Source organism: Dermacentor andersoni, chromosome 2, assembly GCF_023375885.2.
Source record: "Dermacentor andersoni chromosome 2, qqDerAnde1_hic_scaffold, whole genome shotgun sequence".
Taxonomy (NCBI): Eukaryota; Metazoa; Arthropoda; class Arachnida; order Ixodida; family Ixodidae; genus Dermacentor; species Dermacentor andersoni.
In genome coordinates, this window is record NC_092815.1 from 169,873,656 (window position 1) to 169,891,273 (window position 17,618).

Here is a 17,618-nt window from a genome sequence, read left to right on the forward strand (position 1 = left end):
AAGGCACGGTGGGCACAAGAGCACACACACATGGAGAAATGAAGCCGAGCAAATGACTTGTACAAAGAACAAAAAAGGGGGGGGCAGAGGGGGGGGGGGGTCTCCTGCGACGAAGTCCGAGCGTCGGTTTGCAGCACCGGGTGACGACGACGACTGGTGCGTGCAGGGTGGAGATATCTTCTGTCGACCCGCATGGAGAGGCTACCGCCGCTTCATTTGACCGTGCTGAGTGAATCTATGATATAGCTTGCATTGTAGCAGCAGTATTACTAATGCCATTACGATCAATGATGCCAGTCAAATTACCTATTAGAGCTACTTCATAAAACCCATATTGCAGCAGGCGAACAATCTGAGCGAGCGAAATACTACGAAAGCAACACCTTTGACGGGCCCTTTTCACTCCTGTTCAGGTTGAGGGAGACAAGTGAATGGGAAACACTAAACCCGTCCAAAGCTGTTGTCTTATCCTTCGGCTGAAGTAAGGGGGGCTGCTTTCAAGTCTGGTGCCTCAGTGTCGGCCTGGATTGTTACAGAGATGTCATTACTGAGTGGTGTGGCTCACTTTACTATATTAACTGTCGGAGTTGATGAATCAGTACTGAAGCTGTCTTACATACAAATTATGCATTGCTGTTTGTGATGACAGCAATAAGACGGAACTTGCACCACGGAGAGCTCTAGTAATGGTAGAGGTTCCAGTAGCTCTAGAGGCACCAATTCTCGCCGCGGTAGTGTACTAATCAAGGTTTTGTGCTAATCTTTCGAGCAGAGCTCGATATTCATTGGAATATTAACTGGTGCTTTGAATTCTTGCTCGCTTACTTTTGTGCTCTGTTTCGCGTCTTGCTTCCACCTTACCTCGGCCCGCTGTTTCGTAATTTAACACTGAAGCTAAGCTCAAGGGGGTCCTCTGCAACTTGATCCCGCGTTCGATACAGACCAGAGCAACATATCTACGCATTGCTGTATCATCAACATAGATGGTGTGGCTTGTTATACTGTATTCATTTCTGGATTGTCAATAAAGCTACATCGTCAGCTAACAACGTTATAAAGACTGACGCTTGGGCAACTTGGTGTGGATTTGTTCTGGAAAATGGCACCACAGAAAAAAACAAGGACACGGAAAGATGCGATAACGCAAGTGCCGACTCAAATAAAGACAGAGAACTAGTTCTACCTCTAAAAGGCACGGCACAGAAGAACAAGGGGACACACACACACGCGTGTATATGTTTCCCTTGTTCTTCTGCTCATGTGCCTTTTAGCGCTACAATACCAACAAGCCCACATTGCTGCCCTACTCAAATCAAGGCTCGTCGTCAACAACCCTTGAAGCAAAACTATTGTGCCATTTTACATAATGATCTAATAATGTTGTAATGCTTACACTTTCATCACAGTTCATAGCACTTAAACCTCGCTAGAACAGTTAGAATTCTATTAGTGTAAAGTAGCTGTATGGCGATTTCACACAAAATGTAACCGTCACACTATCAGAACAACATTTAATTGTTATGCGATTTAGGTGTGCACTAATCCCACTGACCTCATCTCTAGATAGCGACAAAAAATATTTAACCATTTTCGTAGGGCAGCATCTCGGAAGGTTGGAGAAAAATTGTCGCTAAAATTTTCTTTTCATTTGCCGCAATTAGGTTATCGTGGTCAATTTTGCAGTGCTTTGTAAGCGTGCTTCAGCCAAAACACATTGTTTGGCTAGTCGGTTCATTATAGAAGGAAACGACGCTAAGGAACACGAGAGATGATGATGATTATGATGATGATGATGATGATCCTCTATCATGTTTCGTACCCACTAAAGGAGATAGGCCGAGTGCGGAACGAGCGCAAACATCATCTTTTTTGTCTCCGTTATTTTTTCCTTGCGCTATTCGGCACCGTTAGCCGTTTTAATGCTTCTTTTTTCATCATCAAAGGATCAGCGTCATTATCCCAGTGTATCACAATTATGTGTGGAGTGCGTGTCAACTGACACTATTTCTCGCACCATCGGTGCTCTAGGTTCGGTGTCGGTTTCCCTCTTCACACGAGCCGAGGAAACCAGGGTACTTCCACTCCATTTCCTCGAGTCCATCGACACGACACGGCTGCTTTGTTAGAAGCCGGTTGTCGCCGCTGCCACGGGCACCGAAGCGTTTGTTGACACTGGTTTTCGTATGGGCACCGAACTGCCGCGAAATCCCGGCAGGTATCCCTGTATTCTCGTGCGCGTGGGGACCGACCACTGGACCCTACTGCAGCAGGCACGCCATGCAGGAAGCGTTAGGGCGAGAAGGAAGGAACACTTGTCTCGACAGATTAGTGCGCGTGGATTACGGCGCGTGCGCAGGGATAATTGACGCTTATACCATGCGAATCCTAAATTGCCGAAGGGGCAATTTAGGATTTAGGATCCAGGGCGTGGAAACGGTGCGCATGTGCATATGCGCGTGCGCGTATGTGCGCCCGTGCGTGTTGGCAACTGTGTTCGCCGCATACTGTGTCCCGTTATTTATAATACTAAGCGCAAAGGCAGCAATTCAACGCTCTCGTATGCCGCCACGCTTTCCGCCACTTCTCACGGCAAGCCTGCTTCATGGCTAAAGATCATAATTGCGTCTTTGAACACGTGATTTTTCTTGCGTATTGCCCGCCGAATTTCATAGATGACAAAAAAATGTTTCAGTCGACGTTTTCGTTGGCATATTTGGGCCGTCATGATGAATTTGGTTATGGCCACCTTTGTCACCTCGCTTTCTCACTTTTCACTAGCCTGCTTTGATCCAGAAGCCGAGCGATACAAATACAAGCAGCTGAGATGAGAAGCTTCAAACTAAATCGTGAAACAATGCATCGGCAGTTTCTATGCATGAGCTTGTAATGCTATTTGTGTCCGGCAGGCTTAACTGGCTAAATCAATACTGAAATCAGCACAGCAGTAAGACCCTTTGCATTTTTTTCCCTAGAACAACGTCGCCTTTTTTCTAAACCCAAGCTAAAGCAACCAGTTCACACACATTCGCTCGATACATTTTGAGTAAGGCCAAAAATGTGAAGTACACTTCATGAACGCGCTCGTGTAATTACGTAATCAAGCGCTTTCTGTCTTCGTTTGCTTCCTTCTGCACACTTGAACCACCGTCATACGAACAGCCGAGGTCTTCTATAAGTCAGACATCAGGCGAATATCACTGGTTTTGTCAGCGTTATCCGAGAGCGGCTATTGTTGGCTATAACTCACTTTCTTCTTACATTAAAAAGAACGATCCTGTGTACCGGGGGCCGTGTCATCTGGAGCCCCGAAAACAATGTAGATAAACTGCAACGCCGGATGCGCGACGCCCAACCTATGAGAATCGCTCTCTACTGTGGCTCGCTTGTTTGCGCGGAGAATCGTGGAGGGCGTTCTCCGTAGCAGACGACAAACCATAACGAATGCATCCGCCATAAATACGGCACAGCGCTCACACCTTCCTTCAGCGGCCCGCTCCCCTGCTCACTATTCGGCTCCGCGGTTTACACAATCGATGACACATCCGCCCAAAACTGATGCCTCCCGAGACGATAAATCGCGCGGCCTGTTCGAGCGATAATTTTTCCCTTTATCTCGAACGGCTCCGGGGCCGTACGTCGCACTGTCGGCGCCGGTCCGGGTATGCGCAGGTAATGCGTATAAATCGTCTTTTTTGCTTTGACGAACGCCTGTCTCCCTCTCTGGGCGATCCGCTGTCGCAGCCTCGGCCCTCGCCCAACTGGTGCCCTTTGGCGTGGTTCGCTCAGGGCTGACAGGCAGCCCCGTGCGCGCCGGTTGCCTCACCATTTATTTAGATTAGGACTTCCTTCACTGGGCCCGCGTCGGTGAGCAGACGACGACCTCAGTGGCGGTTTGCCCGCATTGCAAGTTCAGGCATCTACTTCTGGTAAACTGTCGCGTTTCATGGCACATGCAGCGCACTCTTTATACGTCTTTATCCGCAAGGTCAGCAACGTCGGAGAAACTCGTCTAGACGCCACATGTAGTACAAAAAGTGACCTTGTTGCCCTGCAGTTTGCCGGATTTTTTTTTTTTTTTTTTTTTGCGCACAATTTTCCCGCTGTTCTCACTGAACAGCTCATTCGTAGCTGCCAAACCAGCCATAGCGAAATATGTGTGTCACCTTTGTCGGTGTCATCCGCCGTAAAAAAAGAAAGCCACAAATTCAATTGACTAGCACCATAGCGCCATTTATCACAATACAGCTATCGAACCCGCGTACCTTTCTTCTTTTTTTTTTTTAGTTTACACTGAAGTTGTGGTTGTCGTTTGCCATTACAGTGCAGAAAATCTGCGCGAAGTTACTTCGGTCTCACAGCCGACCCCCTTTTTGTTGACAACAAACCACAAGTTATCCGTGTCAGCGATAAATCGGCCGTCTCCGCACGCGTGTTTAGTGCCTCTGGTGTTACGCTGCTCAGCTCGAGGTCTCAGTTTCGATACAGGCTATGGTATCCACATTGTGGTGCTGGCATATTGCAAAAGACGCTCGTACACTTCGATTCAGCTGTAGGTTAAAGGACCCTAGGTGGCCAAAGTCGATCCGCAGCCCTTCAAGCCCTATAATGCATGCCTCATGATAATGTTTTTGGCACACAAACTTCCAGAATTTGTATAAAATATCTGAGAAGTCGCTCACCTCGTCCACTCCACCGGCGACGGCATACCAATGAACTATACTTCTTTCTATGTTCCGCTGCCCTCCGCGCGTGCTTCTTGCCTATCAGAGCTTCTGACGGCACTCAAGAATAATTTATCGTTCAAACATTCCCCAGGAGAATCCCCAAACGCCACGTAAGTTCCCTGTCCCTGCCACATCTTTTTTTTTATTATTTTTCAGCAGCTTATCATCCCCTATGGTTTTCTGTTCAGGTAGCTCACTTTTCCGGCTTCTAGCGGATGTAACTAACACACTCACCCGTTGTACCAAGGATAGAGCAAAAGCAAACTCGTGCAGCTACCCACGTGCTACCAGCGTTACGAGCCTATCACGCACTCGTGTCTACCGCACATGCAGTCGTCACTGTACGCTAGCTTCTCTTTGCTAGTTTTTCGGGCAGTCTGACAAAAGTGCCAACGTAGCTGTACCTACTTTCCCGCTGATGCTTCTGTGTATCTAGCTACCGCCACGATGACTCGGTTGCTATGGCGTCTGCTCCTATAGCCCCAAACTCGTGGCTTCAATGCCTCATCGCAGTAGCCGAGAATGTGTTGGCGTGGGGCACAAACATTTGGGGACTGTTTGATAAATCATGTGGGGTCGAAATTAATCCGGGGGTGTAACTTGCGGAGCATCTTGGAGCTGCTGTATTGCGTTAGGATGATAAACCCCACCACGTAGTGGCTTCTTCCGGACTAGCTGACTGCCGTAATGGGCAGTAGTCTTCGAAGGCTTCATTTTGCGTTGAGCGCAGTCCCTGCCAAAAAAATTTAAGCCAAGCAACTTGGAGCACTAGCCTCGCTGACGGCCGCCTTTTTCGTGCGGTGTCCGTGAAACGGTGGTGCTGGGAAGCTACGACACGAGAAAAAAACTACACCTAGTCTCGGTCGCCATGTTTCCGAGAAGCACTGGTGTGCTGCGTATGTGCGAAGCAGTGGTTCCTTTTCTTTGGCCAAAACCTACACGGCACCGATGACAAAAATATAGCAGTGTGGTTACCTGTTTCAATTTAGATTTCCAATACCTGCCCAATGTTACGCTGATTTCTTTCAATAGCGTTAAATTGTATGCAACGTGTAGCGGTCGTAGGTGTGTGGTAGCTGTTCTCGCTAGTTTAGCATATTGGTGAAACGACCTATGCTTTGATTACCCGTCCCTCTCGTTCAAAATATTTTCGCATGATCTCACAGCCAACCAACAGACATTTATAAGCAAAGCAGCCACACCTAAGTTTTCAATGAAATTTGCATATTGTCATGACCGAGAAAAATTACAATCTACTTGGCCAAAGCTTTGGTTCAAGCTGGTTGGTCCGTCATACTGGTAAATTTAGTAGCGCTACGAAGACGCTGAGAGAAACGTAGCGTGACAGCACTGCGTCGTGTTTTGTACGGTCCGGCTATGTAGCGCGCTTCGTCTTTGTAGCACTAATAGATTTGCAAGTTGTGGAAGGCTTTTTTTTGGCAATTCTTCCATTATCAAGTTATGCTGCCTTTATAAGTTACCCTGACTAATACAGGCATGCTCTGAAAATAATATTCCGGTTTCCGACCGTCAACACGAATGATGTTGGTTGGATTTTTGACCGGCCTCCCAGAGCTTATATTCAATTTACTATACGAAGCTCTCTCTTATGCGTTCGCTCTCCTGTACCAACTTTTCCCGCGTTATGGATTGGTTAGCTCCCTCTGGTTTTGGGCTTTATCTTTCTTTAACTCAGAGCTTCTGATTAAAGTTTCATAAGCTGCCTCGAATAAATTTTTGTGGACGGTAGTGTCTTTTTACCACTACTACTTGCAGAGCAGATTCTCGCCATATTTTCTTGGTCCTTTTCGATTGTGCGGTGCAGCCTGTTTCACCGACGTGCCACAGCGGAGCAAAAAAACTATATAAACCTTTTGTTGTGCCTAATCCAAGGCCTATAACGAGAGACGAGGTAAAATGAGCAGAATAATGAAAAAAAAATACTGATTATCGCCTGAGCATTGACCGGCAAACGTGGACCTCACAAAAAAAAAGTTATTCCCATGTGTTTCTCGTTCAAATCATGTTTGTGAAAAATAGTATAAAAGCGTTCGCTAAAGGAAAAGAAAATGCTAAACGAACTGTGCGCAGCTACAACAGCGAGTGACGTCAAATTGTTACAGACCAAATTTATAGTCTGTTTGGTCAAGTTTTTTTATGATATAAAGCAGAAAATGTCGTAGACGAGCTGTCGTACAGGTGGTTATGATGGTGAGTAGATTGGGAGGGTGAGTGGATCGTCTCTTCTTTTCTTTCCGAAGAAACGTTTAAAGAAATAACTTTTCTTAAAGTGTTGCTGAGAAGAGACTTTAATTAAAAGTCGCAACTTTAACACTTGCAAACCTTTGGTCCCCCAAAACTCTGGTCAAGCTCTGAATGGTACCGCATGTGACATGCCCCAAACATTTTTGCTGCTTGAATCAAATAATCCTTTTCATAGTCGTATTATTTAGTTTTGTTATCATATGGTTTAACTATTATACGGTGTGATCATGCTTCAGTTTTCCGGAATATATGAAAATCGCCTCTTGCCGATGACATCATAATTCCAGTTCTTGCGCTAGATGGCTCAGACAGCCAGACATTACATCTACAACAAATAGAAACACATATTCAGGTGAATAAAAACTTCCCTTATTAAGTTCTGAATAATTTATTTGCAGTAGATATCACAATTTAGGAATCGTAGCCGGTGAGATTAGAAGGCGTATTCCCTTGGAATGAATTTGCAGGATGACACCAGTTTGCAGATTTGCGCTATCAAACTCAGCGTAATAAATCACTGTAGTTCCACTAACCTTTTAAACAAAACGCTCTTTTAAGCAGTCAAGCACAAAAGTAACCGGAACGTCTATTTATTTATCTCCCCCCCCCCCCACTTGGGGAAATATTTTCTCGAAACCGGTGTCATTCTGTAAATTCATTTACCGTAGATACGTCTTCGAAACTCACAGCCTACAATTTGTATAATACAATATGTGCCTTAAAGTAACTAATTATGAAGTTATAAAGCGAAATTTTCCTAATTTGTTGAATAAGTGTTTCAATTTCTCGTGCTATTAATGTGTACCTCTTCGAATAATGCAGCTCAAGGACAATAATTAAGCTATCTGCTACAGCAATTTATAGAAATTCTAGAAAACTTAAAGTTATGTAGCAGAAAAGTTAACTTGTCCCAATAACCTATCTACTGCAGATAGGCTACTATACATAGATTAATGTTGGAAACCACTCGACCACTTTATCACTATCTAGTTTCCAAGAAAAAAATATAGAATTAATATATATAACAAACGAGACCCATAACATTGGTATACGGCCAGCAAATTGGGTCCGCGTTTCCTCAGAAGTTAATGCACCCTTAACACTATTATGAGATTTGGGGAAGGACTGCTGGACGTTCTTACCCGGCTGGAAAGTGTGAAGGAAGATGCGTTCCCGCCCGGCTCAATATTGTTACGTAGGAAGACGCAGACGAAAAGCTATGTACAAATATATTTACAAGGAAAATACGCTGCGCTTGGCCAGGAGGCAACAGCCCGCGCTAGCTTCTAATCGTCGTCGTCGTCTTCACACTGCTGGCCTTTCGTGATCGCGCATATTGTGCCGTAGCACTACCCCCGGCTGCAAAAGCGCCGTCCCGGAGCGAATAAAGATCGGACTCGGAAGCAGTGTAGTAGGCCTTGAGCCTACTGACGTGTACGACATCACTAGATGCCACAGGAGAGGACGAGGTTGAGGCCACAGGAGCAATTTCGTAAGTCACAGGCGTCACCTGGCGCAGCACGCGGTAGGGCCCTGTGTATCGCGAAAGGAGCTTCTCTGAAAGTCCGACGTGACGAGAGGGCGACCACAGGAGCACGAGCGCACCAGGTGAAAACTGTACGTCACGATGGCGGGCGTTGTACTGACACTGCTGAGTGGTCTGTGAGGCCGTCAGTCGAGCACGGGCAAGCTGGCGTGCATGGTCAGCGAGGGCGATGGCGTCGCGCGCATACTCGCTTGTTGAGACCGCAGCAGGAGGAAGTGCCGTGTCTAGGGGCAAGGTAGGTTCGCGACCGTACAGTAGATAAAAGGGAGAAAATCCGGCGGTGTCGTGCCGGGAAGAATTGTACGCAAATGTTACGTAAGGAAGGGCAATGTCCCAGTCGTGGTGGTCCTTGGAAACGTACTTGGCCAGCATATCGGTAAGAGTACGGTTTAACCGCTCTGTCAGGCCATTGGTTTGAGGATGGTATGAAGTAGTCAGTTTGTGTTGAATGGAGCAGGAACGCACAATGTCAGCGATAACTTTCGAGAGGAAGTTTCGACCACGGTCAGTAAGCAGCTGTCGCGGGGCGCCATGAAGCAAGATAATGTCACGCAAGAGAAAGTCCGCGACGTCAGTGGCGCAGCTGGTAGGGAGAGCCCGAGTGATAGCGTATCGGGTGGCGTAATCAGTCGCGACGGCTACCCATTTGTTCCCAGAAGATGACGTGGGAAAGGGACCGAGCAGGTCTAATCCAACACGAAAGAACGGTTCCACAGGGACGGTGATCGGCTGGAGATGACCGGCAGGTAGCACCTGAGGTGTCTTCCGACGCTGGCAGGGATCACAGGCAGCAACATAGCGTCGAACGGAGCGAGCGAGACCAGGCCAATAGAAGCGGCGGCGGACGCGGTCGTACGTGCGGGTTACCCCAAGATGTCCTGAAGTGGGTGCGTCATGCATCTCAAAGAGCACAGTCTGTCGTAGCTGTTTTGGCACGACAAGAAGAAGGTCAGAGCCGTCAGGGAGGAAGTTCCTTCGATACAGAATGCCACCCTGGAGGACATATCGGCGAACGGATGCGTCGGTAGGTGTAGAGCGCAGACGCTCGATAAGTGCTCGCAGCGATAGGTCTCGGTACTGCTCATCGGCGATGTTACCGAAGGCAGAGACAGAGAAAATGCCGTTGAGGCTACTACTGTCGGCGTCGTCAGGCTCGTCGACCGGGTAGCGAGACAGGCAGTCAGCGTCCTTGTGTAGTCGGCCAGATTTATAGGTGACAGTATACGAATATTCTTGGAGGCGTAAGGCCCAGCGACCAAGTCTTCCTGTAGGATCTTTCAGTGAGCATAACCAGCACAGCGCGTGATGGTCTGTGACAACGGAAAAGGATCGGCCATATAAGTATGGGCGGAATTTCGCAACCGCCCAAACTAGGGCCAGACACTCACGCTCAGTGATGGAATAGTTGCGCTCCGCGGGTGAGAGGAGCCTGCTGGCGTAAGCGATAACACGGTCGTGGCCACGCTGGCGTTGTGCCAGTACTGCTCCAATTCCGTGACCGCTGGCATCAGTACGGACTTCGGTAGGCGCAGAAGGATCGAAATGGGCCAAAACGGGAGGCGTTGTGAGAATGTCGATTAGATGAGAGAATGCAGAGGCCTCGTTATCGCCCCACTGGAAAGGAGCGTCTTTTTTCAAAAGGTCGGTTAGTGGTCGTGCTATGGCGGCGAAATTTCTCACGAAACGGCGGAAGTACGAACAAAGGCCGATGAAGCTGCGCACATCCTTGACACACTTCGGAACAGGGAAGTGCGTAACAGCATGGATCTTGCCTGGGTCCGGTTGCACTCCGTTCGCGTCAACGAGATGTCCAAGGACGGTAATCTGGCGACGGCCGAATTGGCACTTCGATGCGTTGAGTTGCAGACCGGCTCGCCGAAAAACGTCCAGGACTGCTGAGAGGCGCTCGAGGTGCGTAGCGAACGTTGGGGAGAATACGATAACGTCGTCCAAGTAGCACAGGCACGTGGACCACTTGAAACCGTGAAGAAGGGAGTCCATCATGCGTTCAAAAGTGGCAGGGGCGTTACATAGACCGAACGGCATCACTTTGAATTGATAAAGACCGTCGGGTGTGACAAAAGCAGTCTTCTCGCGGTCGAGATCGTCCACGGCAATCTGCCAGTAGCCGGAGCGAAGGTCAATAGAAGAGAAATAGCGAGCACCGTGGAGGCAGTCAAGGGCGTCATCAATCCGAGGTAGGGGATACACGTCCTTTTTGGTAACCCTGTTAAGGTGCCGATAATCCACGCAAAAGCGCCATGAGCCATCCTTCTTTTTGACCAGTACTACAGGTGACGCCCATGGACTATATGATGGTTCAATAATGTTCTTGGCAAGCATTTTGCGAACTTCTGCGTGAATAACTTGACGCTCAGCTGGTGACACTCGATACGGGCGGCGATGAATAGGAGGGGCATCGCCGGTATTAATGCGATGTTTGACAGCTGTAGTTTGGGCTAAAGGACGATCGTTAAAGTCAAAAATATCGTGGTAGGAAAACAGAACGCGGTAGAGTTCACGAGCGTGCTCGGAGGGCAAGTCGGGGGCAATCATTTTCCGTAAGTCAGCGATGGTACAATTTGCCGACTGCGATGGTAGAGGAGTATCGGATGAAGTGTCGTCTACTGCAATGGATGCTACTGAGTGATCCTCGAATGAACAAAGCTGGGCCAAAGACATCCCACGTGGCAGCACTTGTGTCGTCAAGCCAAAGTTGACCACTGGCAGGCAGACGCAATTCGCCGTAATAGATAAAACTGTATGGGGTACTGTGATCCCATGTGTAAGGAGGACGTCTTGCATAGGAGCCGCGATGTAGTGACCGTCGGGGACTGGTGGGGATGACACTAGGTCAACGTAGGTCAGTGCCGAAGGTGGCAAGCGAACGAAGTCGGCGGAACTGAGGCGACTGGGGTGTGGTTCAGCACGATCCAGAACAGGCAGGTCAAGGCGGAGAGTACTGGCGGAACAATCGATGAGAGCAGAATGTGCGGAAAGGAAGTCTAAGCCGAGGATGATGTCGTGGGGACAGTGGGCGATGACTGTGAATAGCACGATTGTTGAGCGATCGGCGAAGGAGACGCGGGCGGTACACATACCAATTACGGGGGCTGTTCCGCCATCGGCGACACGGACAACAGGCGTCGTGGCGGGCGTGATAATTTTCTTGAGCCGGTTACGAAGGTCAGCGCTCATTACGGACAAATGCGCCCCAGTGTCTATGAGAGCAGACACAGAAACACCGTCGACTTGCACGTCAAGAAGGCTCAGATGAGTGGGCAAAGTCAGTAGAGGATTTGGCGGCGTAGGGAGCAATGCAGCGTCACCTCGAGGCGCTGCATCGTCTAGTTTTCCGGCTGGGAGCGGCGTCCGAAGGGAGTCGGCGAATAGGCGCGACGGGGCTGGGGAGAGCGAGATTGTCGTCGTTGGGGCGAAGGCGAACGAGAATAGGGGCGGTTCGTTGCAGGAGAATCAGTGGCGGCATTATCGGAGCGTGCGGCATAGGGACGAGAAGGGCCACCTGAGGGGCGAGAGTAGGCAGTATAAGTAGGCCGGCTCGGGGAACTCCAGCGACTACGACAGTGCCGAGAAATGTGCCCGATTCGATGGCAGTGGAAACAAATAGGCTTGTCGTCAGCAGTGCGCCATTCAGATGGGTTGCGGAAACGTGGTGGGTAAGAAGATGCGGGACGGGGCGAAATCGAAGAAGCCGGGCGGGTATTAGGGCGATGGGCCGAGCAGATGGTGTGAAGACCCATGTTTTCAAACTCCTGGCGGACAACTGCCTGGATCAGTGAGACCGTGACTGCAGATGTGTTGGTGGGACTGGAGTCGAAGGCAGCCGGATAGGCGGCCTCGATCTCACGCCGGACGATCCTGGTAACATCGGCAGTGTTGTTGGGACGAGGAGCGTCGGCACAGGAAGATGTCGCTGGGGTGTTGGGCAGACGGGCAAACTGCTGGTCAATACGTCGGCTTTTGGCGAGTTCCAGGCGGCGGCACTCTCTTATAACAGCATCCACCGTCGCTACGTTGTTGCAAACGAGCAAGTTGAAGGCGTCATCGGCAATGCCTTTGAGGATGTGGGAAACCTTGTCTGACTCAGTCATGTGGGTGTCAACTTTGCGGCACAGAGCCAAGACGTCCTGAATGTACGTGACATAGGGCTCTGTTGACGTCTGCACACGGCCGGAAAGCGCCTTCTGCGCGGCAAGTTGTTGACCGTAGGGGTTGCCGAACAAGTCTCGAAGCTGTGTCTTAAGTGAATCCCAACTGGTGAGCTCATCTTCGTGCGTGCGATACCAAACTCGAGGTGTGCCACCGAGGTAAAAGACTACGTTGGCCAGCATAATAGTAGGGTCCCACCGGTTATTGCGGCTGACGTGTTCATACAGGCTGATCCAGTCATCGACGTCTTCCCCATCTTGGCCCGAGAATACGCCAGGATCACGGGGAGCGGGGAGAGTGATGTAGGTCGTCGAAGTGGCAGCAGGTGTCGGAGCCGGCGGAGTCGGGTTGTCGTCGCCGGGAGCCATGAAGGAAGGCTCGACGTACCGTCCACTGCGAAGCTCCGTGACGAGGTACAGGGAACGTCCACCTCCACCAGATATGTTACGTAGGAAGACGCAGACGAAAAGCTATGTACAAATATATTTACAAGGAAAATACGCTGCGCTTGGCCAGGAGGCAACAGCCCGCGCTAGCTTCTAATCGTCGTCGTCGTCTTCACACTGCTGGCCTTTCGTGATCGCGCATATTGTGCCGTAGCAATATGAACAAACTCTAAAATACAGAACATGCCCGAGGGCATTGTTTTTGCCCTAGTACCCACATATCCAAAAAATATGTTATGAAAAATGAACTCTGGTTGTAATTCAAGAATGCGTTTCTCATGTTTTGGGAGGTGGTTATTTGCGTCAATACGTATCACTATGTGTTATTAGTGCCACTCCTCTTATCGCAAGGGGAAGAAAGCGTCAGTATACCCCTTACCACCGTGTGGTCCGTCGTGTGGTACTCTACAGTACGTGTTGTATTACCGTGCTTGTTTCGTCCCTCTGTTACACGGCACAATCTTGAGGATCGGCCAGCAAAACCAGTAAGACAGTCAGAACAAATGGCGGTTAGTTAACCCTTTCAGGCGCTGTCATTCAGACGCTGTGCCTCTTGTCCAAGACGCAGGTGCTGCCCTTTGAGATACTTTTCGAACGCCCTAGGAGACACGCGTTATTCTCACGAGTAACAACTTTTAATATTATGATACAAATGCACTTTCTCACTGAGCATGGTCTACTTATTGTCCTCGTTGCCAAAAAATCAAGACGTGTGCAACTTGTTGTTTAAGACGTAGCCTAAAGTAAAACCAGGATAATGTGTGTGTGGAAGACGAAAGGAATGAATTGTTTCGTCTAAGGTACCACTCAGATATATCGAACGATTCTAATGGCAGTAATTTATGATTTGGACTGACACACTCTCTTATTACAACAAATCTCACAACTTTATTCTCGTGCATTCTCTTTATTTGTTTATTCGCTACACCACCCGCAAGCTACACCGAAATGCAAATACCAGTTAAGGAGCTTGCATGCTGCTATTTGTCTACCCAGCGACGTCACGAGAACGAAGATGATATATGATGCTAGTCGAGAGAAGAGCGCTGATGACATGCGTGTTTTAATTATTCGGTACCTCTTTTATCGCCTAGCACATAACGCTTCTAGAGGACTTGCCAAGAATTAGCACACGCCTTGTCGCCCATACCCAGTGGCTACATGACGAAAACTCGAGTAAATCAAACAATCCGCCGAATAATACACGTTGTTCCACAAACAGGTCAGTGTGCTTTGGAGACAGCTGTGCGACGACATTAGGTGTTCGAACTCCATATAGTTTTTTTCACGCCGCGTAGAGGTACGTTTACACTCACTACTTTATCAGTCAGCGTACGTGGGCTATCTAAGCCCGTTAGGTTCCACTTGTATACATACTGCACACGTATAACTTTCTAATTGATATTCACAAATATATCCGCCCAGACACTGACCAACTGATCAGCCGACAAGAAAGGCAATCACGCCATATCCAAGAGCGCAGACGTAAATGTTTTCACTTTTGAAGCCTTACGTTGTAATATGCGCCAGCTACTCTGCACAAGTAAGAGCAAGAATCGTCGATACGGGGGGGTGCTTGACCATACATTTCTTATGGTCAACGTAATAACAGGCAAGTCGTCCGACCTGCGTTCATTATAAATATACCTGTGTCCACTCCAATAGGTTACTGACCAATAGGTCAAACCAGTTCGTAATGTTCAGACAAAACCAAATCGCCTTTTCTTCCTCACTTTCCGGTACCTTTGATCCATTCGCGTTTGCCGGCTTTGCGAGGGGACATATGTCTCGTCGCCACTCGCTACGAGGACGCAACGACTCCCTCCAGCCCCAAACGCGTGGCGTTTTGTAGACGTGTTTTTTTTTTCCATTCCACCCGCGGTTTAATCGAAAACACGCTAACGGACACCACACGCAGCCCCATCGATTCCGCGTGGGCCGGTCCAACCATTTTGCGTATATGGCTCGGAAAGCAGAGGAATAACAAAGAAACAATCAGCGGCTCTATGCAGATTGCTTTCTTCAGATAGCAAAGGTAAACGTTGGTCGTGCTGCAACATTACTCATCTCCTCTTGGACAAGCAGTGGAAGCCCGGATTTCGGCTTCATTTCAGTCACTCGTTTTGTTTTGTTCTTATCTTGCTTGTCTGTAACTTGTTCTCGATTCCCGCCTCCTTCATCTACCTGATTTTTTTTTTACACATGGGCACAATAGTGCCTAACATTGGCTGCAAACACTCAAACAAGCCACTGGATTTAGTGCAAGTCTCTTACGCATTGCTTCGAAGAAGAATTCTGTGCAAGAGGAGACAATCCCGAGAAGGCCGTGGCGCGGACAACCACGAACTGTGAACCTCCTAGCCCACCAACAAGTTGTATTGGGCCACCTGTCTTACGCATGTCTCCGCCTCTCATAATCTACGCTTGCGTTGTCATAAAATTTATATGCCGAGAGATATTTATAAAATTTAAAGCTTGTGTATATACTGCTGGCATGTTGTTACTAAATCAGATCTTCGGTTTTCCTTCTCCGACTTAGAGCAAATCGGAAAAGGAATACTACCACTGCCGATGACTCGGCAGATCAAATAACGCTAAACGTGCTCTTTCCATCGAGCTGTCGCATGTTATGTAACAATCAGCTAACAATGTCTCAATATTAATGACATTAAGACTGAAGTATGCGCTGATATCACAGAATTGAGTAAGTTAAGACTGGCGAAACAATAATAACGGTTTGTAAAATGTATAGGTTCAAGATCACTGATGTATTGGGGATGGAGCCTAGAAAGTACAATACGAGGCATTCACTTAAAACCTGAAAACATAATCTTGTTTTACAAAAGCCAACAAAACTTTACTTACTAATCTCTTCCCTAAAAAATAATACAAGGCGCCCGTAATATTTATTTGAATTCGATTTCATCTGAGTACCACATAAACCTAGGAACATTCGAGCGAGTTCTACTTTGTGTATTATGCGTTCGGCATAAGCTCGCCGTCCAGGGCTACAGCCTGCATTTTGGAAGTTTAACAAGGAATTGGCGGTCAGCTAATTAGTCTAAATTTATTGTGGTTAAGTGATTAACGTGGTTCAAATAAATGGTAAAGGCACTCACATGGCAATTTGTAATGTCAATAATCTGAACTGCAACTTTTGTGAAATTACCTCACGGTTTTATTTTTGCTAAGTATTTCGACAACGTTACTCTTTTGATGTTCTGTTTTGTTGTCTACCTTTCTTTTGCCAGGTTCACTTATACACGACATTCGCCAATCACTGTGTAATACTAACGCAAACTCGACAAGGAAAAGAGCGGAGCAGAAATAACTAAATGCTTGGCTGTATGTCAATATATGACAGTTCTAAATATTAGCATGTTCAACGGAACCGGAGGCCCTCTTAAGTTTTCTCACCTTGCGGCTGGAGGTACTGTGCAGCGACGCCACTCTGCAGCGAAGTCCACAGCCCCGTCGACAGTGTGAGGACGAAGCACACAAGAGTTCCTAGGTAGTGCATGTGTTGTCTGCAGCCGGCGACACCACTGGCCAGTGGAGTACCCATGGTCGGATAAGTTCAGTTCGTCTGCCGGCTCTGCCGTCGGAATCCTTCTTTTCTTTCCTCTAGCCGCGTCGCTCCCCCTTAGCTATTTTCCTAAACATGTCGTTGCACTCTTCACCTATCGCAGAGCTAAGCCTGCAACAGCCGAAATAAAAAGCAGCACACGTGCTGCCTGCCTGACAGTCCAAGGTGTTGCGTACCGTCCACAAACTCGCACAACCAGAAGAAGGGCTCCGCCGATGGTGGGGAGGGAAGGCGGAAGAGGGCTTGCGAGTACTGCACGCTTTTCGCGCGAAGGTGCGGAGCGAAAAATAATGAAACTCGCTTTTACAGACGGCCTTACGTTTTCAAACCGTGCGCCGTCCGCGATAGTCGGGTCCGAGCCGCGGTGCGCCGAAAACGGTGCGCCCCCACCGGAAGAACTCTATAAAGGCCCCGTTCCCTCCGCCGGACTTGGATCGCGAGCGCCGCGCCGCGGCTGGAGCTGCTGACGACCCTCGCCCGTTATTCCCGCTCCCGCGTACGCGCTCGAGGGGGGGGGGGGGGGGGGGGGGGGTGTCTTGCGCCGGTCCCGAGAGCGCGCGGGGTGTCCGCCGCCTCTCGGCGGGAAGAGAGGGGAAGATTTGTCCCGAGTTTTTCGGGAGACCGCGAGAAAGGGGAAGCGCGCCAGCGTCGGCGGTGCGTCGTCGCGGCGGGACGCCGGACCGGTGGTTCGCGCCGCCTCTGCGGGCTGGGACTCCACCCAGCAGCCGGCGGTCCGAGCCGAGAGCGCAGCCGCGGCGGGCGGAGCGTCGCACCCGGTGCGCGCACGCCGAGACGACCGCTGTCAGCGGCGGCTGTGCCGTCTCAAATTGCGCGCGTCGCCGGCGCCACGCGGTCGTCGACGCGCGCTGGTCGCCGGCGAA

At 49.1% G+C, this 17,618-nt stretch overlaps 1 protein-coding gene across 1 annotated transcript in view; it reads right to left on the reverse strand.

Moving 5' to 3' along the window:
- The window catches only part of LOC126540463 (neural cell adhesion molecule 2-like), a 196,130-nt gene extending 178,980 nt beyond the window's left edge, over nucleotides 1-17,150 (reverse strand). The window contains exon 1 of the mRNA XM_050187281.2: nucleotides 16,569-17,150. Within this exon, the coding sequence (XP_050043238.1) occupies nucleotides 16,569-16,716 (148 nt within the window). The 5' untranslated portion in view covers nucleotides 16,717-17,150. The remainder of the gene's footprint in view (nucleotides 1-16,568) is intronic.
- Nucleotides 17,151-17,618: the final 468 nt, after the last annotated feature.